The sequence below is a fragment of the Piliocolobus tephrosceles genome, chromosome 2, assembly GCF_002776525.5.
Source record: "Piliocolobus tephrosceles isolate RC106 chromosome 2, ASM277652v3, whole genome shotgun sequence".
Taxonomy (NCBI): Eukaryota; Metazoa; Chordata; class Mammalia; order Primates; family Cercopithecidae; genus Piliocolobus; species Piliocolobus tephrosceles.
Genome location: NC_045435.1, coordinates 87,571,124 through 87,595,881, shown reverse-complemented (window position 1 = coordinate 87,595,881; position 24,758 = coordinate 87,571,124). Strand labels below are relative to the sequence as shown.

The window sequence follows — 24,758 nt, the reverse complement described above, 5'->3', positions numbered from 1 at the left end:
TAAGTTCCCACTCCATCTGAAGTGAAATACTGGGCTACTGGTGGTGTGTAGTTAGCACCCCAGCCTTGGCTAAGCCACAAGACGTCCCATTGCTGCCTGTTCCCTTTCTGTCTGGAAACAGAACCTCTCCTTTTGTGAAGCAGTGTTCATCTATCCTATCCTAAGGAGATTGACCAAAGTGGTCCCTGAGGGTGGCTGGATTAGTGGATGCCCACATGTGCTTGAATCGTGAAACCTGCCACTCTGTGTAAAGTCTTGGGAGAAAGGCTGGGTGCTGTGACTCACGCCTGTAATCCCAGCAGTTTGGGAGACCGAGGTGGGCGGGTCACTTGAGGTCAGCAGTTCGAGACCAGCCTGGCCAACAAGGTGAAACCGTGTCTCTACTAAAAATACAAAAAAAAGCCAGGCACGGTGGCTCACGCCTGTAATCCCAGCACTTTGGTAGGCCAAGGCAGACAGATCATGGGTCAGGAGATCGAGACCATCCTGGCTAACACGGTGAAACCCTGTCTCTACTAAAAATACAAAAAAAATTAGCCAGGTGTGGTGGCGGGTGCCTGTAGTCCCAGCTACTTGAGAGGCTGAGGCTGGAGAATGGCGTGAACCTGGGAGGCGGAGCTTGCAGTGAGCTGAGATTGTGCCACTGCACTCCAGCCTGGTCGACACAGCAAGATTACGTTTCAAAATAAATAAATAAATAAATAAAATTAAAAAAAATAATAAAAATATCAAAAAAAATTGGCCCACCATGGTGGCGCATGCCTGTAGTCTCAGCTATTCGGTAGGCCGAGGCAGGAGAATCGCTTGAATCCGGGAGGCAGAGGTTGCAGTGAGCCAAGATCGCACCACTGCACTCCAGCCTGGACAACAGAGTGAGACTCCGTCACAAAAAAAAAAAAAAAAGTCTTGGAAGAAAGAGATGGGCCTGCCCTTGGAGCCCCTGGCCTGCCTTGACTTGAGGGGACTAGAAAATGCAGACTATGCTTTGCTGTGGGGAAGGGAGAGGAGATGGGAGAAGAGGTAGGGGGGGTCTTACCAGGGTAGGGAGAAACCACCAGTGTGACCTGCCTTAAAAGTGTTGCTCTTGCCTGCAAGTCCACCTCGGGGAGTGGGGTCAGCTTCTGCCCTGAGGGCGTGTAGTAATTTCTTCCTGAGGATAACCAGCTCTCGAAGAGCAGGGATTCCTTGGCACTTGACCACTGGTAGGTATGTCTTCCCCTCACCCCGTTTTTGGTGATAATCTGTTTAATTTTTCTCTGAGGTAATGGTGTCTCGGTTGTGGAAGAGTCCCTTCCCACCTCTTCACACGTGCCAGCTTTGATGCAAGGAGTGTTTCATACACCTGAGCACCAGCTCATTCCGGCGGGTTGCCCTGGGGGGCTCACCTTTCTGATGCCAGGGCTCCTCCAGGATGCACTCTCTAACTGCCTATGCAACCCTGCACATCAGGCAGCTTCTTCCTAAGGCCTGCCTGACTCCAGCAGAGCTCTCCGGGAGATCCGGACCGACCGCGAAACCGAGCTCCAAGAACGCTTGCGAGGAGGCTGTGGGTCCTACCCTATCGCCGCTTACGCAGTACCGGCCTCCGTGGCGCCCCCAAATGCCGCACTGTTGAGTCATCCCAGTGCTGCCTCCTCCGCCCTGCGCTCCCCAGCCCCACTCCTGGAGTCAGAAGATGCAGACGATACTGTTCCCGGAGGCAAGAGGGCGTCTTCATGCAGGCACCAAGAAGCTCCCAGTAGTGTATGCCTTAATGGTGCCGCTCTTGTCTGCGTCTACACACTTGGGGCCTTGGCTTCTGACTTGGGGCGTGTACAGCTCTGCCCGACGACAACTCAGCTTGGGAAGAGAAGCCCCAGCGTGGGCTGGGGCTCAAGGCGCAGGGAGGCCGAGCCCCGCGCGGACACAAGCGGCTCCGGGCGGGTTCAGCACCCCCAGACACCCCCAGGCACCGTCTCCTAGTGACCGCGGCGCTCGCGGGCCTGGCGGCCGTTGTCCGAGCGACTGCGCAGCGCGGGCACCCCGCGGCCCCTCCCCTTGAGGCGCGCGCCACCTGGGTGCCATGGCGGCGGCGGCGGTGACAGGCCAGCGGCCTGATTCCGCGGCGGCAGGGGAGGCCTCGAGGCCGCAGTGGGCGCCGCCAGACCACTACAAGGCGCAGGCGGCAGCTGGGCTGGGCGACAGCGAGGACGCACCGGTGCGGCCGCTGTGCAAGCCCCGCGGCATCTGCTCGCGCGCCTACTTCCTGGTGCTGATGGTGTTTGTGCATCTGTACCTGGGTAACGTGCTGGCGCTGCTGCTCTTCGTGCACTACAGCAACGGCGACGAAAGCAGCGATCCCGGGCCCCAGCACCGCGCCCAGGGCTCCGGGCCGGAGCCCACCTTAGGTCCCCTCACCCGGCTGGAGGGCATCAAGGTGAGGACCTCCCCGCCCCGCCGCGCTCCAGGCCCTGCACGGCTGAGCCCGAGAGGACCGGCACTCAACCCGGGTCCCCACACTGCCCCCGGCGCTGCTCTGCGTCGGTCCCGCGCGCTCCCACTCACGCGTCTGCTGTCGCGCTCCGGGCCGGGGTGACTTGGCCCTTCTTGGGCAGCGCGGTCTGGCGACCCAGCTGCCCGCTGTGCGCCTTTCCCTTAGGTGGGGCACGAACGTAAGGTCCAGCTGGTCACCGACAGGGATCACTTCATCCGAACCCTCAGCCTCAAGCCGCTGCTCTTCGGTAAGTCCGCCAGATACTCCTGGGAAGGGCCAGGGTCTGCGGTTTGGTGGCCACCTTGAGGCTCATTGTGACCACGTGACCTCTATTTTGAAAATGGCTGCTTCAAAGCAGCCCTTCCAGAGGATTAGCAAAGTGAAGGACCTTCCGGGTCCTGGGAATAGGGTAACACTCCCTCTTATCCTTACTCCCTGCAGTCCATTATTCCATCACAGGGCTGGCAGAGTGAGCCTAAGGCTGGTGTCTAAACATTTCATTGCAGCTGTCTTCCGTGCCACCATTAATTGTCACCTTCTAGAACTGGGGGGAAGGTGGGAGACTGATAACCAGCTTTCTGCTGACCTCAGGACCTCAGGGGAAAACCCCACTGCCCAAGTGGGCCTTGTTGTCTGATGAGAAGCAGGCTGTCCAAATGTAGATAAACTGGTGCCCCCCACCAGCCTCCTCCACCAGTGCACCAGTCAGAGGCTCAGCTTTTGCTGCCAGCGCTCTGAGATTCTTCCTACCGTGAAGTCTTTGTTCAGCCATCATGGGCAAAGCCTTCTAGGGTGACTCCACTTGGAGCCACAACATAGCTTATCGTTTCTGAGCTCGTTATGTGCTTGCCTTCGTATGATTATTTCATTTAATTCCTGCAACCCCTCTGTGATGTGGGTGTAGATCCTACCCTCAGACCAGTGGGGGAGAAAGTTAGGCACAGAGAGCTGCTGTGGCTTGGCCAGGCTGACATGGTTACTTTAGTGGTGAAGCTAGGATTAGAACCCACATAGCCTGCCTCTAAGGCCTGCGCAGCAAAGCCACAGTGAGAGCTGTGAAGACCCCAGAGTCCTTCAAAGGCCACCAGTGTCAACAAGATGGGGACCCCTAGTCCCATGGACCTTGTCCAGGGTGTTTGTGCAGCCCAACCCTGGGTACCTGGCCTCAGTGACATATTTGCAAACCCAGGGCCATTCCTGCCTGCGGGGGGATGGAATGGGTTAGGAGCTGGGGCCAAAGTAGAACATTTGAGCACATGTCATTACCTCCAAGGCACAGAGTCCTGGTTGGGGATTATGCCTAGACCTGTCAGAATGATGTCCTATGCATGCTGTTTATAGGGAAATAAATTATGCTGTCAGTCCTGTTTGTGGGGGGGGGCATCCAAAGCTGGTAGTTGTTGTTATTACTGTTACTATTGAATAACGTTGAAATCTGTGCCAGGCACTATTTCAGGTGCCGGGAACACAGCATTGAACTAAATATAAACAATGAAACAAAACCCTGAAGCTGACATTCAAATGAAGAGGAAGCAGACAATAAACAAATATATACATTGGTGTTTCAGATGGTGATATGTGATTGCAAACAAGTAAGACAGATGTTTTTTCTTTTTTCTTTTTTGCCAACATAAAATACCTGACAGGGCCGGGCGCGGTGGCTCACGCCTATAATCCCAGCACTTTGGGAGGCTGAGGCAGGCGAATCACTTCAGGTCAGGAATTCGAGGCCAGCCTGACCAACATGGTGAAACCTCATCTCTACTAAAAATACAAAAATTAGCTGGGTGTCGTGGCAGACACCTGTAATCCCAGCTGTTCGGGAGGCTGACGCATGAGAATTACTTGAACCCAGGAGGCAGAGGTTGCAGTAAGTCAACATTGCACCACTGCACTCCAGCCTGGGCAACAGAGAGAGACCCCTGTCTCAAAAAAAAAAAAAAAGAAAAGAAAAAAGAAAAAAAGAAAATAGCAGACAGTAAGGCAGAAGTTCAGCTGGGATTGGAACACTTTTTTTTTTTTTTTTTAGACAGAGTTTCTCTCTGGTTGTCCAGGCTGGAGTGCAATGGTATGATCTCAGTTCACTGCAACCTCCGCCTCCCGGGTTCAAGCGATTTTCCTGCCTCAGCCTCCCAAGTAGCTGGGATTACAGGCATGTGCCACCATGTCTGGCTAATTTTTTGCATTTTTAGTAGAGATGGACTTTCACCATCTTAGCCAGGATGGTCTCCATCTCCTGACCTCAGGTGGTCTGCCCTCCTTGGCCTCCCAAAGTGCTGGGATTACAGGTATGAACCACCGTGCCTGGCTGGAACCCTTAATAAGGTAGCCAAGGTGGACCTGCCTGAGAAAAATATTTGAGCAAGGCCGAGCTCGGTGGCTCACACCTATAATCCCAGCACTTTGGGAGGCCAAGGCGGGTGGATCACCTGAGGTCAGGAGTTCGAGACCAGCCTGACCAACATGAGGGAACTCCATCTACTAAAAATACAAAATTAGTAGGGTGTGGTGGCACATGCCTGTAATCCCAACTACTTGGGAATTGCTTGAACCTGGGAGGCAGAGGTTGTGGTGAGCCAAGATTGTGCCATTGCACTCCAGCCTGGGTAACAAGAATGAAACTCCATCTCAAAAAAAGAAAAAAAGGCTGGGCGCGGTGGCTCAAGCCTGTAATCCCAGCACTTTGGGAGGCCGAGACGGGCGGATCACGAGGTCAGGAGATCAAGACCATCCTGGCTAACACGGTGAAACCCCGTCTCTACTAAAAAATACAAAAAACTAGCTGGGCGAGGTGGCGGGCGCCTGTAGTCCCAGCTACTCGGGAGGCTGAGGCAGGAGAATGGTATAAACCCAGGAGGCGGAGCTTGCAGTGAGCTGAGATCCGGCCACTGCACTCCAGCCTGGGCCACAGAGCGAGACTTCGTCTCAAAAAAAAAAAAAAAAATTTGAGCAAAGACTTGTGGGAAGTATGGGATAACTGTCAGGAAAGAGGGGTCCAGGAAAGGGACTAATACTCACCCCATTACTACTACACTACTATGAACAGACACATCTGAGGAGGCAGTGTTTTCTCTCAGCAGCCTTCCTGGGATCTGTATATATCTAATTCATAGTCATGTTAGGTTAAGTGAGCCATGAAGCCAAAGTCTCCCTAATAAGCAGCTTGTCCTGTAAAGCAGAGAATGAGCCAGGCTTGGTGGTTCATGCTTGTAATCCCAGCACTTTTGGGAGGCTGAGGCGGGTGGATCACTTGAGGTCAGGAGTTCAAAACCAGCCTGACCAACATGGTGAAACCCTGTCTCCACTAAAAATACAAAAATTAGCTGGGCATGGTGGCAGATGCCTGTAATCCCAGCTACTCAGGAGGCTGAGGCAGGAGAATCACTTGAACCTGGGAGGTGGAGGTTGCAGTGAGCCAAGATCATGCCACTGTACTCCAGCCTAGGTGACAGTGAGATTCCATCAAAAAAAAAAAAAAAAAAAAAAAAAGGCATAGAATGAGAAACCCAGATCTGAAGTCACCAAGAGCAAATTACGAAAAGCAGAGGAAATTTGACAAAAGGTAAACTGGTTCTGGTTAAGCCATCAGATGGATCTCTGTTTCTGCAGACAAATTTCAAAAGGCATAACCAAGAGATTGTAATCAGTGATTACAAGAAGTCCAGATGTGTGAGAGGGGGGAGAGTGGTCATGGTGGGGCAGTTCCTGAATACTGTGGTATTGGATGACTACAAAAAAGGATGCCTCATCCCCAGCAGGAGCAGTGTCTGTCTTCTGGGCCTGCCTGTCCCTCTGTCCATTGGTCTGCTACCTAGTCATTCTAAATGGGCAAGCAGGGCCTGAGAAGAGTGGGCCTGCTATAGATTCTGCCCCCTCTGCCATGCTGTTCTTGGATCTAAACCTGTGATCTGCCAGCCTCAGGGACCCAAGATACCTGGGATCGAAGAGTGGATGCTCAAGATGTGAGTTGGGGCAAGGGAACTGGGGTCCACCCTAAGGTGCCTCCATCTCTGTAGAAGGGAACCCTAGCACTTCTCAGGGAAGACCCCATGCAACCCCCAGTCTCTCTCCTTGAGAAATATTTCCTGTTTCCCACCCTTGTTCCTAAAGACACTTGGCAACTAGGACCTGGGCCACAAAAGGCCCAAGCTGAGCTCCTGGCAAGTACCTCCAAGACTCATAGGTCATTTTCCCTTGGTAGGGAAATAAAGAAATAATATTTGGAATATTGGGTGTCAGCTGAGGGCACCATCTTGTTCAGAAGAGAAGTGCTCCATTTCCAAACCATTGCCACCTCTCTGGGGACACTGCTTTCTTATATGTGGCCTACTTCTCCCTCCATCCTGCCCCACTCCACACTGATTCTGTCATAGCAGATCAGATCTCATCGCTCTCTTTTTTTGTTTTGTTTTTGTTTTGAGACAGAATTTCACTTTTGTCACCCAGGCTGGAGTGCAGTGGTACCATCTCGGCTCACTGCAACCTCTGTCTCCCGGGTTCCAGTGATTCTCCTGCCTCAACCTTCCAAATAGCTGGAACTACAGGCATCCACCATGCCCAGCTAATTTTTTGTATTTTTAGTAGAGACAAGATTTCACCATGTTGGCTAGGCTGGTCTCAAACTCCTCACCTCAGGTGATCCACACACCTCGGCCTCCCAATTACAGACGTGAGCCACCGTGCTCAGCAGCTCATCACTCTCTTAAAAGTCTCCAACATTTTCCATTTAACTTCTAAGTCTCATTTGATGCCTGAAAGCCTTCTCGCCTCTCTTTTTTTTTTTTTTTTTTTTTAGACGGAGTCTTGCTCTGTCGCCCCGGCTGGAGTGCGGTGGTGCAATCTCAGCTCACTGCAAGTTCCTCCTTCCGGGTTACGCCATTCTCCTGCCTCAGCCTCCCGAGTAGTTGGGACTACAGATGCCCACCACTTCGCCCGACTAGCTTTTTTTGTATTTTTAGTAGAGATGGGGTTTCACCGTGTTAGCCAGGATGGTCTCCATCTCCTGACCTCGTGATCTGCCCACCTCAGCCTCCCAAAGTGCTGGGATTACAGGCATGAGCCACCGCACCCGGCCGCCCTCTTGCCTCTTAGATGCATCTCCTGCCCCCAACCCCAACTCCATTTACTCCCTGCTGATCCTCAGACACCATAAGCTCACTGCTGCCTCAGGGCCTTTGTACCTACTGTTCCCTCACTGAAAGACTTAGACCTGGCTCTTCCCACAGAGAATGCCTTCAGCTCCAGCAGGCCTCTGCTCACACATCGCATCCTCAGAGACCTCTTGTCCTCAAACCCATCTTAAAATGTTCCCAGGCACCCCGTTGCATCAACCTGCTGGGTTTTGTTCTCAAATGCTTAGGACTGCTGGAAATTATTTTCTGTATTTATTTGTGTCATTTGTGCCTCTGCCCACAAAGGTGAGCTGCATATGTAAGAGGATTGATTTGTCCCAGCTATGTGTCCAATGGCCAGAGTTGTATCTCCCCCGGATTTTTTTTTTTTTTTTTTTCTCTGAGGTAGTCTCGCTCTCTTGCCCCCGCTAGAGTATAGTGGTGTGATCTCGGCTCACTGCAACCTCCACCTCCTGGGCTCAAGCCATTCTCCTCCTGCATGAGCCTCCTGAGTAGCTGAAATTACAGGTGCCCACCACCATGCCCAGCTAATTTTTGTATTTTTATCAGAGACAGGGTTTCACCATGTTGGCCAGGTTGGTCCCGACCTCAAGTGATCCTCCCGCCTCAACCTCCCAAAGTGCTGGGATTACAGGCGTAAGCCACCGCGCCCAGCCTCCCGCTAATCCTTGGCTGGCTGGAGGAGTTCACTGGGTGCTCTCAGCCCAGTCCAGCATCTGCCTGCTGGCTTAAAGCATCCTCCACATACCCTTCTGACTTGGCACCCTCTTCAAAGGCAGCAGGGGATACTACCAGTGGCCAGCAAGAGTTTTCTTTTCTTTTTTTTTTTGAGATGGAGTCTCACTCTGTCGCCCAGGTTGGAGTGCAGTGGTGCAATCTTGGCTCACTGCAAGCTCTGCCTCCCAGGTTCACGCCATTCTCCTGCCTCAGCCTCCCAAGTAGCTGGGACTACAGGTGCCCACCACCACGCCTGGCTAATTTTTTTGGTATTTTTTTAGTAGAGACGGGGTTTCACCATGTTAGCCAGGATGGTCTCGATCTCCTGACCTCGTGATCTGCCCGTCTCGGCCTCCCAAAGTGCTGAGATTACAGGCGTGAGCCACCGCGCCGGGTTGCCAGCAAGAGTTTTAATCCATTTTTCTTAACCATTTGGTAAATGAGTAATTGCTACCAGTATACAAAACAATTTATTTTAAAATCATGACTGCTTTATCACAGGATTTCTAAATATATTCTTTTTCAGCTTAAGAAAGCCATTAGGCAGCTACATCAGACTATGGTACTCATGATAAACACTGGAGGCCCAAAAGTAGAGAAAGAATTTTAGTGTGCCTATCAGTTCAAGGTTGCTTTTTTTTTTTTTTGTTTTTTTTTTGAGATGAGTCTCTATCGCCAGGCTGGAGTGCAGTGTGGTGCGATCTCAGCCCGCTGCAACCTCCACCTCCCAAGTTCAAGCAATTCTCCTGCCTTAGCCTCCCAAGTAGCTGGGACTACAGGTGCGTACCATCTCAACTCACTGCAACCTCCGCCTCCTGGGTTCAAGTGATTCTTCTGCCTCCGCCTTCCGAATAGCTGGAACTACAGGCACCCACCACCACGCCCAGCTAATTTTTGTATTTTTAGTAGAGATAGGGTTTCACCATGTTGGCCAGGATGGTCTCAATCTCTTGACCTCGTGATCCGCCTGCCTCAGCCTTCCAAAGTGCTGGGATTACAGGCGTGAGCTACTGCTCCTGGCTAGTTCAGATTTTTAAGGAATTAAGCTCAGGCTTCTGCATTGCCACACACACCCCTGCTCTTTCATAGGCCTGCTGCTTGACAAAGCTACAGACCCAGTAAAGGTTAATCAGGTATAATTGAGTCTGTCCGGGGTTTGACAAACAGCATCATGACCAAGGTGAGCATAGCCCAAGGCTATGTTACTGCCCAGAGACTCAGCTTGGGGTTCTGAGGCACATGGGCAGTAGTAGCGGGTCACTAGCCAGGCTGTCATCCTGGGCCTGGGAAGGACAGAAGGTGGTTTTCCCTACCCAGCATACACAGCTGCCAGGGAGCCTGTCTGACCTCCTGGCCGGACAGAGGACTACCTGCTCAAGAAGCAGTCCCTAGCTGTGTCCATGGAAGGTGTACTTCCACCCTGTTTGAGATTTGTGCCTCTCTGGATTCTGGTTTGTAAATCTCCTTGGGGGGCAGCAGAAAGAAGGTTGTATGTGTTTCCATGGGAGCACACACAATTTGCATGACCACTGCAGAGGCCATGGCTACAAAGTCCCAGGCTCTCCCTGGCAGGGTTAGCCCCTATTCTTGGCACTGGTGAGGGTGCCAATGGCGCACAGCCAGCCGAAAATTTTGGTGGCCCTGGCTCCGGGCAAAGGCCGTCATTACCAAGAGCCAGCAGCCCTCCATCTTCCCACTCAACACATAGGTCCCTGTGTGCCTTCCTTGGAAAAGATTGTACACGCATGTGACATCCAGCTGCAGCCACCGTTGCAGGGTGGGCTGCAGCTCTGCAGTGGGCAGTGGTCCTGTCTTCAGCACCTCTAGTCTGGAGTACGGGTCGCAGTCCCAGGGGCCAGAGGAAGTACTGTTGTGCCTGGAGAACCTGACCTTCACTGCTGAGTGGGAACAGAGGGGCTGGTGAGGAGATGGGCTTCTAGGAGTCCTTCCTAAACCCCCAAGAGTGTTTAATCCACCAGTCCCCTCCACTTGGTCTTGTCTGATGCTCTGCCCTTAGAATCAGGCTCTTAGGATGCCACTTTCCTTAGCAGAATTTTTGGTTTCATTTTGTTGTTTTAGCAATGTCCTATGCCTGTAAAGGAATTTTTTCTTTTCGTTCTAACCAGGCATAGCATTTGGGTATTCCCTCTTACATTGCCTTAGCCAGGAGCTGCATTGGAGGCACTTGGAGGAGGTGTGTAAAGCTACAGGCCCAGGACTCATCAAAGTCACTGGTGCAGAGAGTGTCCAGGACCTCCTTGGAGGAGCCTGCATCCTGCAACTTGCAGTCCCTGCAGCTGGCACACAGTGCTGGGAAGAGGCGGAGGGCGAGGCACCTGTCAGTGTGGTTGGGGGTGGAGTGAGGAGGGAGTGGAGGGGGCTGATCCCTCCCACTTTTCCCTCTTTTTTATTTTATTTTATTTTTATTTTTATTTTTTTTTGAGGCGGAGTCTTGCTCTGTCGCCCGGACTGGAGTGCAGTGGCCGGATCTCAGCTCACTGCAAGCTCCGCCTCCTGGGTTTACGCCATTCTCCTGCCTCAGCCTCCCGAGTAGCTGGGACTACAGGCGCCCGCCACCTCGCCCGGCTAGTTTTTTGTATTTTTAGTAGAGGCGGAGTTTCACCGTGTTAGCCAGGATGGTCTCGATCTCCTGACCTTGTGATCCGCCCGTCTCGGCCTCCCAAAGTGCTGGGATTACAGGCTTGAGCCACCGCGCCCGGCCTTTTCCCTCTTTTTTACCCTTTTTGAGAGGGATGCCTGCTGTAGGTGACATTGAGTACAGTTTACCTGATCCCCTGGGGAATTATTTGAAAGGGGTGGGGCCGAGCAAGGTGGAGACCAGCCATGTGCAGACTCACATGGGTGGTCCAGGTGGGAGCTCTTGTTGGCCATGGCAGTGATGCAGAGATCATGGCCCAAGGGGAAGCGTCCACAGTGCAGGATGGCTGGCCAGGGGTAGCCGTAGCAGGCCATGACGGGCTCGCAGCTGGCCTGCATGGCCTCGCACAGGCTGTGGGAGGGGTAGATGACCCTTTGGGGGAAAGGTTCGGGGGCTGCACTGCCACAGGCTGGGCACCCAGATCATCTGGAACCTCTCCATGTTCCTACCCGTCTCGTGGCCTGGAACTCTCTGGTTGCTGGGCAACGACACTGGTCACCTAGCAACAGCCCTGTAGCCTGGCTTTCCCGCTTTCCCCACATCTCAGTCCTCAGCTCTGCCTCTTCACTTCCAGTGCTTCTGTCTTATCTCCTCCGCCTCCTCCCACTCAAGTGTCTTGCCAGCTTTCCAGTGCACCTCGACCTCCAGTTCTGTGGCCATCCAGTGTCTGCGAGAGGCAGCCTGCACCTTGGGCCTTTACTCTCCATCTTAAAGTGAGGAAGCAGGGCCCTCCCTCTTGTCCTGAAAGGCCTTCAGGGCACCACAGCCAGGGCTGGGGTTGGCAAACACTACAAGGGCTTGATCCTGAGTTCTGCTGACATGGCCACCCAGAGGCTCTGGGAGGGAACTGTTGTTCACAGGATAGGTTAGGCTGGGGAAGAGGAAATAGTCGTGGGATCTCTGGACTCTCTGGGAGAAAAGGCCGCCAAAAGGGCCTCTGCTCCATCTCTTGCCAGGGTCTCTTTGGACAGACAGAGCTTCCACACCTCAGTGGAGAGGAGGTCCCAGCCCGTCTGCCCCCAACCCCCAGCCTGAAGTGACTTGTCCACCTGCCCTGTCTTGACATTCAAGAACCCTTGACCACCGTTGGTGGTCTCCTGCCTAAGGGCACCTGGTTCCCTCTGTCTGGAACACTCTAACAAAACGATCCATTATCCTCCCTGTGCCTGTCAGTGCCCAGCCCTGATAGGTGCTCAGCAAGGATTACTGAAGACCTGAGCCACCAGAGCAGGGCCCTGAGGGAGCCCTCCAGGGTCCTGCACCTGGAAGCCCCTGTCCTACCTGTCAAGGCATACAGGGGCAAAGAACAGAGGAAGAGGCAGGCATCGGGGTGGCACTCCTGGGCAAGCAGGGACAGCCAGCTGACCAACTGCTGGATGGCCTCAGCTGCTGTGTCGTGGTCCAGCAAGTTGAGCAGCAGCATCTGTGTAGCCAACGTCGTGGCACAGGGCCATGGCTTGGGGAATGGGCATGCACCTCATGCAGCCCCAGGGAGTCCCTGACCCTGCCTTCACCCCACAGCATCACCAGCGTCACCAGCAGCCACAGCCCTTGCTCCATCACTGCCTTCTGTGCCTTGGTCTTAATGAACTGAGGTTGAGGGTTTTATAGGGCTGTTCCTGCACCCCAGGAGCCAACAGATGAGATCCTACAGGGGTCTGTACAGCTCCGAGGTGCCTGGACCCACCTGGTGAGGCCCCAACATGCTGACTGGGCTGTTTGTTTTTGATTAGCACACAGCAGGGGACTGTAGAGGCTGGAGGCATCTCCACTGGGCTTGCGGATTACTGGCACCTAATAAACTGAAGAAACCTGGGCCTGTGTTTTCTTTTTCTGGCTTCCTTTTTCTTTCTTTTAAAATTTTGTGTTAAGCAATCAGGAGGTGACTGTTGATTTGCAATTTGATCTAACCCATTGTTCCACAGGGCTGTCTCCCCTTGGATCACACCCTTTCTGGGTTTGCTGGGGTAACAGGATCATGCAGGCCAATAGTGGGGGCCTTTGTCCTATCCTCAATGTTATCACGCCAGGGTCACCTGCTCCTAGTAGCTGAATCTGGTCATGAGCATGGTTTCTGGAACACAGCACGCTGGGTGGCCCGTGGCAAGGCACTTATTTCTCTGTGCTTGGGTTTCCTCTTAGATAGGATGGTTGAATTAATGGGGCCTGGCCTTCTAGGGTAAGTATAAGGATTGAGGAGTCGATACGTATGAAGTACTTAGGACAGTGCCTTGCGCAGAGTTTGTGCTACCTAAGTATTTTCTGTTGTAATTACTATTAAAAACCACTCCAGGCCAGGTGTGATGGCTCATGCTTATAATCCCAGCATTTTTGAGACCGAGGTGGAAGGATTGCTTGAGCCCGGGACATTGAGACCAGCCTGAGCAACATAGGGAGACACCATCTCTACAAAAAATAATAAAATATAATTTAAAAAGCTCCAACCCTGATGCTGAGTGGCCATTTTCCTTCCTCTTAGCAATGGCTGGAACTTTGTGCTGGAAGTGTAACTGAGAGAAGCGGCAGGCCACTCCGCAGGTAGCAGTGCCACCCTTCCTCCAATCAGCTCCTCTGTGTGCTTCTTGTCCCCCAGTGAGGTCCTCTCTCCCAGCAACAAGGGAAGGAAGCAGGGCCCATGCTCCTGCTCTGGAAGTGTCTGGGGCTACCAGAATGTGGGCTCCCTAGATGTGAGGCTCAGGTTCTAGCTCCACCAAGCCACCTACCAGCTGTGCCTGGTGTGCAGGCAGCCAGCCACTGAAACCAAGCCCCAGACCTGACTAATCTTTACTCAGGGGTGTAGAGGCATAGAGTAGGCACTCAGTGAACATTTGTACCAGGGAAGGAATTGAGGAAGCAAAGGATACCCTGGGATATCTTTTCAGAGAGCAGTATCTGCCCCAAACCTGAGTAACCCTCAGTGATCTTCCAGCATTGGGCAACTCGGCCCTGGTCAGATGGCCAGCACTCATCTACGCAGGAAATTGGAGGGGAAGGCCCTTGGACTGGCCTAAAGCATTGGACGTCTTGTGCTTTTTTTATTTGAATAATGCTGAAAAGTTAAAATGAAAGCAAGAAGCAGCCACCATCTCCCCATTTTAAACATTTATACCCAGTAAGAAGTAGCAATCAACCCTCTGCCCTTCAGGACCACCCTTTGGCCTTCAGTCCCAACCCAAAGGTGGGTCAGTCCATATCCAGGTTAGCTCTGGCTCACCTCCCAGGGCTCTCCTGGAAAATGTGTGCTCTCATCATCAACAAGAGAGGTCCCACATTTCCAACGCCAGTCAGCCTTTGCAGGACAACTCAATCTTGACAAGTCAGAATCAAGGGGTCTATAAAGTCCTCCATCCTCCAGACCTGGTGGCCATTGAAGGACATGCAGTACCCCAGGAACCCTGCAGGGAGGAACGTACTGGGTGCACCGGCACCCTGGCTCAGTCCTTGGCCTCACCCACCTCCTCTTCTGGCAGAAATCCCTGGCTTCCTGACTGATGACGAGTGCCGGCTCATCATCCATCTGGCGCAGATGAAGGGGTTACAGCGCAGCCAGATCCTCCCCACTGAAGAGTATGAAGAGGCAATGAGCACTATGCAGGTCAGCCAGCTGGACCTCTTCCAGTTGCTGGACCAGAACCGTGATGGGCACCTGCAGCTCCGCGAGGTTGGAATCCTGGGACCTGAGTAGGCTCAGGGTGGGAGTGCCCAGAATCACCTTTCTGGTGGCCAGGTCACTTGTCCAGTCCAGCCCTGGTCCCAAGAGTCAGACACCACCCAGACCTGGTCCCAAGAGTCAAATACCACCCAGACCTGACTGGGCATACCCAGACCTGGGGGGTCCCCTTTCCCTCTGGAGAGCCCCTGGCTATGCTGGGAACCTCAGAAGATGGCAGGAAAATCCACCTGAGGTTGATGGCATTTATCACCATAGTTTTCAAGGGATGGACCTTCTGTATCCTGCATTCCTTGCTGTCATGGCTGGGGGCCCCACAGAACTCATGGTGGATGGGGTGGCAGCTTTGAGGTGGCCAGCAGCCTGCCTCTCTCTCTGCATACCTCTCATACACTCTACAGCCAGGCTGGAGGGCCAAGCTTCTGAGAGAAGTCTGGCAGAGTGGTGGTGGGGGCACTGCCCACACAGAACACCCCATTGAGCCTGGTCTTCCTGAGGGGCCTGGTGGTCATGCCCTAACCAGGTCTCTCCCTGGTGCCTGTTCTCCCTTCACACCCAGGACTTGGCTTTCCCCATCTCACCCGGAGCATCTGAGTGGGACACAGGCCTGTCCTTCACTCTGCTTCCACCCAACAGTGCTCTCCATGAAGGCCACAGGCCCTTAGTCCAGGAATGCAAATGGCCCTATGCCTCTTGACCCCCAGCCCCCAGCCTTCTCCTCAGATGCTCTGTACCTTTCTTTTTTTTTTTTTGAGACGGAGTCTCGCTCTGTCACCCAGGCTGGAGTGCAGTGGCACGATCTCAGCTCACTGCAAGCTCCGCCTCCCGGGTTCACGCCATTCTCCTGCCTCAGCCCCCCCCAAGTAGCTGGGACTACAGGTGCCCACCAGTATTTTTAGTAGAGACAGAGTTTCACCGTGGTCTTGATCTCCCGACTTCATGATCCACCCACATTGGCCTCCCAAAGTGCTGGGATTACAGGCGTGAGCCACTGCGCCCGGCCTGCTCTGTACCTTTCTACCTGCACTCACTTCAGCCCAATGGGCTCTGACCTGTGTCCTCATCCATGCCCTCACTTGAACACTTTGCTCCACAACAAGCACTGGGCCATCTGTTCTCTGCTGGCTCTCCATCATTGGGGTAACCCATTGAGGGACCCTCTTATGCTTTAGGTCCTGGCCCAGACTCGCCTGGGAAATGGATGGTGGATGACTCCAGAGAGCATTCAGGAGATGTACACTGCGATCAAGGCCGACCCTGATGGTGACGGTGAGCTCACACCTCTGCACAGTCCTATCCCTGCGAGCCTCCTGCCCACTCCCAGGTGCACCATTTTGAAAACTTGGGCCCTTCCCCCACAGCCAGGCAGCCTCTCTGTACCCCTTTATAGTGGCCAGAGATGGGGAGGCAAGGACCCAGCCTTGCTTTTTACCCCTGGGAAGTAGGCAGGCAGCCAGGACCCCCGTTCCCCTTGGTGATGGTCTTGTGAGGGCAGTTCTTGGAAACCCTTTTGATAACATCAGGCAGAGTTGAGAGCCTGAGGACAGGAAGTAGGGCTGCTAGTTGGCAGAGAACAGAGTGGGTGGAGCAGGAGCAAGGCAACAGTGAGGCCAGCTAGAGCTTGGCTGTTTACCCTGCGCCATCCATCTCTCCAGCCAGACACGAGGTCCACCCCAGCAGACAGCCTCCCTGGTCTAAATGAGATCTCCCTTGCCTTCCTCTTGTCCACCTGGAGTCATGCCGAAGCGTATAAAGTGGTAGTGCTGCTAACTGTGCTAACTGCTGGGGAGGGGTGGGCCGGGAAGCTGTCAGGCAAGTGGTGCCTCCTCTGGTAATAACTCTCAGGAGGTTTCTGAGGTGTGATCATCACCCTCATGCCCAAATTCTGGACCAAGAAAGGAAGATACAGCAGTTAAAAAGGACTTGAAAGAGTCGCTTTGCGGCTGGTGAACCAGAGTGAAGAATCTGGCCGTGACCTGTGGCTGGATGGCTGCCATATTGCTACAGGCCCCAGAACAGAGGTGGTGACAGGCTCACAGCCCTCGAATGTCCCCCACCCTCAGAGGAATCTGGGCCAAAGAGTGGAAGGTGACGTCCTCACGTCAGCCAGAATAACATGGAGCAAAGATACCAGCTACTCTTCCAGAACCCCAAGAGGGTGGAGCCCCTGCTTAATGGTTTGAGCAAGGGCAGTGGAGAATGTTCTCATGAGAGGGGGTGGCCTGACTTTCATTGCTAACGTGGGCTGGTAACGCAGTAGGCAGGGCTGGTGCGGTAGGTTCCACTCAGGATGAGACCTGAGGTCATGAGGAACTCCCTGGGGACTGGCCCTACTTGTACCCTGACGTATGTATGTAAGGCCCTGGATGAGGCCCAGCACTGCCTGCTCTCTCCTCACCCTCCACAGGCTGGAGAGTGGCCACCACTCTATACAGCCAGGCTGGAATGCCAGGGCCCTGGCCATATGGCTCAAGCTTCCTTTGGAGAACCTTCTCTGGCCACTCTAATAGGGGGTGGGCCTCTTCCCTCCTAGGGCCAAATTAGGGCTTAAACTGAGAAAAGGAACTGCTCTGGGTCTTCCCGTAGAGCTTGTTATGACAGAAACCAGGTTCACGTGACCCAAAAGTCCAGGTGGGGGACAAGTGTACATGGCCCCTCAGTGCCTGAGGTCAGGGGCTGCTGCTGCCTTTGGGGTAGGTAGGGAAGTGCAGCCTGCCACTGTGGCCTCCCAATATGGGCTTGGCGAGCATTGATGGTTGGGTGCCCTGTGCAGGAGTGCTGAGTCTGCAGGAGTTCTCCAACATGGACCTTCGGGACTTCCACAAGTACATGAGGAGCCACAAGGCAGAGTCCAGTGAGCTGGTGCGGAACAGCCACCATACCTGGCTCTACCAGGGTGAGGGTGCCCACCACGTCATGCGTGCCATCCGCCAGAGGTGAGCACCTGAAACTGTTCTTACCGGAGCAGGGGGAGAAGACTGGGCAGGGCCTCCACAGAAGCCCTTGTCTGGGGCCAAGAGGACAGAATGTATTAACCCATTTGGGATTAAGTTCCATTTGTTAGACCAGGATTGGGATCCACTGAAAGACAGGCAATTAACAAAGGCAAATTAGCCCTCTGTGCAGGTGCACAGTGGGCCACTGGGATTAGAGGGACAGAGCACTTATTTTCTGCTGATAAATGACCCCTTATCTTTGCCCACAGGACCCCTTCCGTCAGAGCAGGCAAGGGTTTTTAAATAAACAACTTCCTTCCACGGGAGGAGGACCTCAGGACTCCCACCCCTTTATTTAGTGGAAATGTCATCATTTCCACACAGCAGGTGTAGGTCTTTGGCATCTGAGGGAGAAGGACTCATCATGAGTAACCCCTTCCTACTCTTACAGGGCCAGTCTGAGATGGCTTAAGGGACTTCCAGGGGAGGTGGGTAGGGGCAGAGCTTGTGGCAGGCCCAGGGTCCACCTTGGCCAGCTCCTTCAGGTCACCACCTTGCCTGGGGCTGCCCAGCCAAATGCCTGCTGCCCACCAGGGTGCTGCGCCTCACTCGCCTGTCGCCTGAGATCGTGGAGCTCAGCGAGCCGCTGCAGGTTGTTCGGTATGGTGAGGGGGGCCACTACCATGCCCACGTGGACAGTGGGCCTGTGTACCCAGAGACCATCTGCTCCCATACCAAGCTGGTAGCCAACGAGTCTGTACCCTTCGAGACCTCCTGCCGGCAAGTATCTCCCAACTGGGGGCTGCCTTCAATCCCCAGACCAGGAACGCCCATGACACCGGCACAGCCCTGCACTGTGGGCATGCCCCTTGGCATGGGGCCAGGAGATTGCCTGGTTATCCCAGTCAGTGATGCCCTCCCCTCTCCCTTCAAGCTATTTACCAAGTGGCTGGATAGGGGTGGCTACTGGCCATCGTGTCCACTGGAGTCAACAGTCAACACAGACTGAAGTACCCACAGACACCAAAACTTGCCCCCAGAGTTCTGAAGCAAGGGGCAAGGCTGGGCCCCCAGCTTGTCCTGCCCATTCCCCCAGGTGTTGATCTTGATTCCACTTAGAGAGGCTGAAGCTGTGCCTCCCTCCCCTGTCAAGGCAGTTCTTTCCTCTTCAGGTGGCTGTTCTGGACCAGCCCCTTCTGATCCCCAAGGAGCCCTTCAGCATGCCCTGTTGCTTCTGCTAGCCTACCTTTCCCTGCCAGGCCCTTGCTCGGGGCCATGGCATTTAGCTAAGTGCGCCTGTGATCTTGGCCAAAAAACCGTTGCAACTCACAGTAAGAGACTGGGCTTGGGGGAAGGAAGGGCTAGGGACATTTTGGCACTGGCCTGCCCTATTGTCACCCATCCTAGTCTGTCCTGGTCCCTGGCAACAGGAACCTGGGCAGCTTATCCTGCCCACAGGTAAGCCCCTGGGAGCATCCACAACTGGGGACCTGCTCAGTGGCCCCCCTGCCTTACAGCTACATGACAGTGCTGTTTTATTTGAACAACGTCACCGGTGGGGGTGAGACTGTTTTCCCTGTAGCAGATAACAGAACCTACGATGAAATGGTAAGGGTCGACTGCGCTATTACTCTTGTGGGCTGGCAGGGGCTTGGGCAAGTGAAGTACACACCTCTCCAGGTCTAAGGATGTGGGCCCAAACGATTCCTTGGGCATATCTGGTTGGTTTCCCTTTGGTCACCCTTGGCTGGCCTGGCCATAGTGGGGACAGGTTGAACACCCGACCACCCTGCTGCCCACAGAGTCTGATTCAGGATGACGTGGACCTCCGTGACACACGGAGGCACTGTGACAAGGGAAACCTGCGTGTCAAGCCCCGACAGGGCACAGCAGTCTTCTGGTACAACTACCTGCCTGATGGGCAAGGTGAGGGTCTATGACCAGGCCTGGGGGGTGCCCTGAGGACAGCTTCCCTTTACCCGGTCCCCATCTGCCACAATGGAGGGCTGTTTCTGGCTGCTTTCCAAATGGTTTTCTGCTCCTGGTGCCTCCCAAAGGCCATCCCTAGTGACTTTAGCAGACCGCCCCAGGACCTGTACTGCCTATTGGGTTATCTCCATCACTATCATTCCCTGATGCCCCAGACTTCCTACTCCCTGGAGCTTGGGACACATGTCCCTTGCCAACCCAGGGTGGGAAGGGATATGGACAGGCCCAATAGCAAGAAAGCTGGTTTCAGAGGGCCAGTGGTGTTGACTACACATTAGTGGGGTGAGATGAGGAGCCCCCAAGGAAGCCTTGTGTCTGGGTGTTTGCTACACAAGGAATGCACAGCTGGACCCACCTTGGTCATGCTCTTGGTCCCTATGAGGCCAAGCTTTGGCCAGCCCAGCCTAGGATCTCATGTCACCCTCCTCTTCTAGGTTGGGTGGGTGACGTGGACGACTACTCGCTGCACGGGGGCTGCCTGGTCACGCGCGGCACCAAGTGGATTGCCAACAACTGGATTAATGTGGACCCCAGCCGAGAGCGTCAAGCGCTGTTCCAACAGGAGATGGCCCGCCTGGCCCGAGAAGGGGGCGCCGATTCGCAGCCCGAGTGGGCTCTGGATCGGGCCTACCACGATACGCGCGTGGAGCTCTGAGGGAAAAGTTAGCCCCTGTTCCCAGCCGCGGGTCGCCAGCTGCCCAAGATCGGGGGTCCGACTGTCCTTCTGTCCTGTTGCAGACTGTCCCTCTGTCCTGTTGCAGACTGGCCAATGGTTTGCCTCACCCCGCCAGCCGCAATACGGCGCAGTTCCTATATTCATGTTATTTATTGTGTATTGACCCCATCTGCCCCGTCAAATAAAAAACCCACAAGGTTGGAGCCGCCTGGCAGGACAAGCTACGGGTCGGCGGCAGAGATCCCGCACCAGGCTGCCAGCTAGGAGCGCCCTGCAAGCGTCACGTGAGGGGGTGGGGGGTGGGCTGACCCTCCGCGGGCCTCACCAATCATGAGCTGGATTGCATGGGACGAAGGGTCGTTATTGGACAACCGCCGCGGGCGCCCTGGTCTCTGCTACCTGTAGCTGAGGGCGCTGTTGATGGGCAGCGCGGCGCGCAGGGAAGGCTCGTTCTCGCGAGAGTTCAGCTCCCTTCTTAGCCGTGGCTGCCTCAGCACCTCGAGGATCGACATGGACGCTCTCGAGGACTACGTTTGCCCGCTGGCAACCTCGGAGCTTATACTCCTCCCAGTCACGGGTCTGGAGTGCGTGGGGGACCGGCTGTTGGCGGGTGAGGCTTGGCTTGAGGCACGCCAGGGGGAAAGGGGTAAAGAAACAGCGCCTGCCAGGGGCGGTGCCACAGGGACAAAGGGATGCCCTGAGGAGAGGACGGGCAGCAGGTTGAGGCCGGTCGGAGATGAGAAGGGAGCCCAGGAGACGGCGGGACGAGGGCCAACCTGAGGACGGCGGGGCCCGAGAGACAAAGCTGATGTGGCTGCTGCGGCGCTTCATAAACTTCAGCCCGCATGGAAAGGGCGGGTTGGAACCCCGGGAAGGTGCAGGGGAACGCGGAGGCCCGGGAGCGGAAGGTTGAGGGGGTGTGCTCATTTCTAGGAGATGGGCGGGGGCTTGGCCTCTCCAACGGAGACCAGGCAGAGCCGGGAGGTGGAGAAGGAGGCCCCTCGGGGGTGTGGCTTCTTGGGGAAGGCAGGGCCGGGAGAAGGCAAGGGTGTGCCCTCTCGAGGGCGGGATGAATCTCTTCCCGCTAAGGTGGGGGTGGAGATACTCTGAGGAGGATGGCGTCGCCGAAAATGGCGGATGAGACCTTTACGTGTAGGCGGTGCCCGGGGAAGCGGGCCCTGAGACCCCTCCTGAGATGGTTGATGTCCAGGAAATCAGGTGTGGAGGTCCGTTCCTCCAAGGAGAACCGGGTCGCAAAGGACAGGCGAGGCCTGGGACTTGAGGTGTCAGAGTCCAGGCTGGTCTCGAACAGTCATTTCATGAAGCCGCTAATGACCTATGTTGGTCCTGCTGAGTTGTATAAGGGTCCTGAGGCAGGACCTTGGCGGTCAGGCCTTGAGTGAGTTGTCACCAGTTCCAAGAGGGTGTGTGTGTGGGATGGGGATGATCCAGTTTCGATCTGGTGTGGGGGTTCTTGGAGCTTGGAGTTCCTAACCCAGGCTAAACTCCTAAGGCCTCTGGAGGGGGAACAGCTAAGCAGAAACTCAAAGAACCACAAGAGTGAACTAGGAAAAGGGGTGAGTTCCTCGCAGAGGGTAAGCATACCAACGGCCTTGAGGCTGGAAGAATCTGTCATTTTGGGGGAAGGAGGGAATTCTTGTGAAGTTAGAGCAGGAATGGAGCCTGGGAGGAAAGGAGGCTGGACAAGCCAGCATAGGCCACATTGTTTCAGGCCTTGATCTGACTTTATCCCTAAGGGCAGTGGGGAGAACCTATTGAAGGGTTTTGAGGTGGGGAATAACTTGGGAAATGAAGTTTAAGAAACTGCAAGTGAATTCACTTATGTGGCTTCCAGAGTGAGTTTTATATAGCTACAATTCTGTTTTTGGGGTTTTTTTTTGAGACAGTCTTGCTCTGTCAACCCAGGCTGGAGTGCAGTGGCACGGTCTTGGCTCACTGCAACCTCCACCTCCCAGGTTCAAGTGATTCTCCTGCCTCAGCCTCCGGAGTAGCTGGGATTACAGGTGCCCACTATCATGCCCAGCTAATTGTTGTATTTTTTTTCCTTTTTTTTTTTGAGACGGAGTCTTGCTCTGTCGCCCAGGCTGGAGTGCAGTGGCCGGATCTCAGCTCACTGCAACCTCCGTCTCCCAGGTTCGCGCCATTCTCCTGCCTCAGCCTCCTGAGTAGCTGGGACTACAGGCGCCCGCCACCTCGCCCGGCTGAGTTTTTGTATTTTTAGTAGAGACGGCGTTTCACCGTGTTAGCCGGGAGGGTCTCGATCTCCTGACCTCGTGATCCGCCCATCTCGGCCTCCCAAAGTACTGGGATTACAGGCTTGAGCCACTGCGCCCGGCCTGTTGTATTTTTTAGTAGAGATGGGGCTTCACCATGTTGGCCAGGCTAGTCTCAAACTCCTGACCTCAAGTGATTCGCCTGCCTCAGCCTCCCAAAGTGCTGGAATTACAGGCATGAGCCACCACACCTGGCCTCTTTAGCCTATTCCTGAGCTCTTCATTTCCTGTTCCGTCTACCATACTCAATGCTCTTGCCTACCTCAGGGTAATCATACTTGCTGTTTTCTCCACCAAGAAAGCTGCAGACCCTCCCATCACTCCGCGGCCTCCCCATCTCCCAGTCCCCCTCTTCTGCCTCCCTTCCTCTGGCTAACTGCTGCTTATCCTTGAATCCTAATTCTAAATATTGTGTCCTCAAGTTGTCCTCCCCTTACACTTACCCAGTCTGGTTAGATTAGACCGGGGTTTTCTCAGTCTTGCCTCTATTGACCTTTTAGACCAGATGATTCTTTGAAGGCTGTTTGTGCATTGTACGATGTTTAGCATCATCCCTGGCCTTAGTTGCCAGTAGCACAACCCCTGGAGACAGCCAAAACTGTCTGCAGCTATTGCCAGATGACTCCTGTGGGGCAAGTTGCCCCCCTGCGGAGAACCACTGGATTAGACTTTCTCATTTTACGTCTTTTATTTTCTTTTTGCATTGTCAAAATCCTTCTCATTTTATTTTATTTTATTTTTTATTTTTATTTTTATTTTTTTTTTGAGACAGAGTCTTGCTCTGTCACCCAGGCTGGAGTACAGTGGCCGGATCTCAGCTCACTGCAAGCTCCGCCTCCCAGGTTCTCGCCATTCTCCCGCCTCAGCCTCCTGAGTAGCTCCCGCCCACCACCTCGCCCCGCTAATTTTTTTTTTTGTATTTTTAGTAGAGACGGGGTTTCACCGTGTTAGCCAGGATGGTCTCGATCTCCTGACCTCGTGATCCGCCCATCTCGGCCTCCCAAAGTGCTGGGATTACAGGCTTGAGCCACCGCGCCTGGCCTCATTTTATTTTATTTTTGAGTCAGAGTCTTGCTCTGTCGCTCAGGTTGGAGTGTAGTGGTGTAATCTCAGGTCACTGCACCTTCCACCTCTTGGGCTCAAGAGATGCTCTCACCTCAGCCTCCCAAGTAGCTGGGACTACAGGCATGCACCATCATGCCCAGCTAATTTGCATAATTTTTTTAGAGGTGGAGTTTTACCATGGTGCCCAGGCTGGTCTCAAACTCCTGGGCTTAAGCGATCCTCCTGCCTTCCAAAGTGCTGGGATTACAGGCGTGAGCCACTGTATCAGGCCTCATCTCTATTATTATTATTTTTGATTTAAAAAAAGTGAGGTGAGGAGGAGACTCTGAGTTTGAGAAATTTGTGGTCGAACTGAACATCAAGAGTGATTGATGAGGCTGGGTGTGGTGGCTCACTCCTGTAATCCTACCACTTTGGGAGGCTGAGGCGGGCGGATCATGAGGTCAGGAGATTGAGACCATCCTGGCTAACACAGTGAAACCCCGTCTCTACTAAAAATGCAAAAAATTAGCCGGGCGTGGTGGCAGGTGCCTGTAGTCCCAGCTACTTGAGAGGCTGAGGCAGGATAATGGCGTGAACCTAGGAGGCAGAGCTTGCAGAGAGCCAAGATCATGCCACTACACTTCAGCCTGGGTGGCAGAGCAAGACTCCGTCTCAAAAAAAAAAAATAAAAGTGACTGATGAGGCTGGGCACAACGGCTCACATCTGTAATCCCTGTCTGTAATCCCAGCACGTTGGGAGGCCAAGATGGGTGGATCACCTGAGGTCAGGAGTTCAAGACCAGCCCGACCAACATGGTGAAACCCTGTCTCTACTAAAAATATAAAAACTGGGTGCCATGGCTCACGCCTGTAATCCCAGCACTTTGGGAGGCTGAGGTGGGTGGATCACGAGGTCAGGAGATCAAGATCATCCTGGCTAATATGGTGAAACCCTGTCTCTATTAAAAATACAAAAAATTAGCCAGGCGTGGCACGTGTAGTCCCAGCTACTCGGGAGGCTGAGGCGGGAGAATGGCGTGAATGCAGGAGGCGGAGCTTGCAGTGGGCCGAGATCGTGCCACTGCACTCCAGCCCAGGCAACACAGCAAGACTCTGTCTCAAAAAAAAAAAAAAAAAACTAGCCAGGCATGGCGGTGGGCCCCTG

The 24,758-nt window shown here is 54.1% G+C and overlaps 2 protein-coding genes across 5 annotated transcripts in view; both read left to right on the top strand.

Annotated features, from left to right (window-relative positions):
* The first annotated feature begins 1,602 nt into the window (after positions 1-1,602).
* On the top strand, positions 1,603-20,472 carry P4HTM (prolyl 4-hydroxylase, transmembrane). 2 transcript variants are annotated; one of them, XM_023231540.3, is made up of 9 exons: positions 1,603-2,416; positions 2,639-2,720; positions 14,452-14,642; positions 15,824-15,920; positions 17,425-17,587; positions 18,182-18,491; positions 19,046-19,195; positions 19,390-19,513; positions 20,011-20,472. In XM_023231540.3, exons 1-9 carry the CDS (start codon positions 2,063-2,065, stop codon positions 20,229-20,231), a joined length of 1,692 nt encoding a protein of 563 aa, XP_023087308.1. In that variant the 5' UTR covers positions 1,603-2,062; the 3' UTR covers positions 20,232-20,472. The 2 variants fall into 2 exon arrangements, with proteins under 2 accessions (XP_023087308.1, XP_023087307.1); XM_023231539.2 differs by having other exon boundaries at positions 1,605-2,416; positions 18,182-18,367; positions 19,105-19,195.
* Positions 20,401-24,758, top strand: part of WDR6 (WD repeat domain 6) — a 9,587-nt gene continuing 5,229 nt past the window's right edge. For 2 of the 3 annotated variants that reach the window (XR_002735536.1, XR_002735537.1), the window contains exon 1: positions 20,558-20,862. Coding sequence is in view for 1 of the 3 variants with exons in the window: in XM_023231531.1 (XP_023087299.1) it covers positions 20,673-20,862 (190 nt within the window). In the remaining 2 variants the exon portion in view is untranslated. Of the gene's footprint in view, positions 20,863-24,758 lie in introns of all 3 variants that reach the window. The other variant, XM_023231531.1, reaches the window with a different exon arrangement.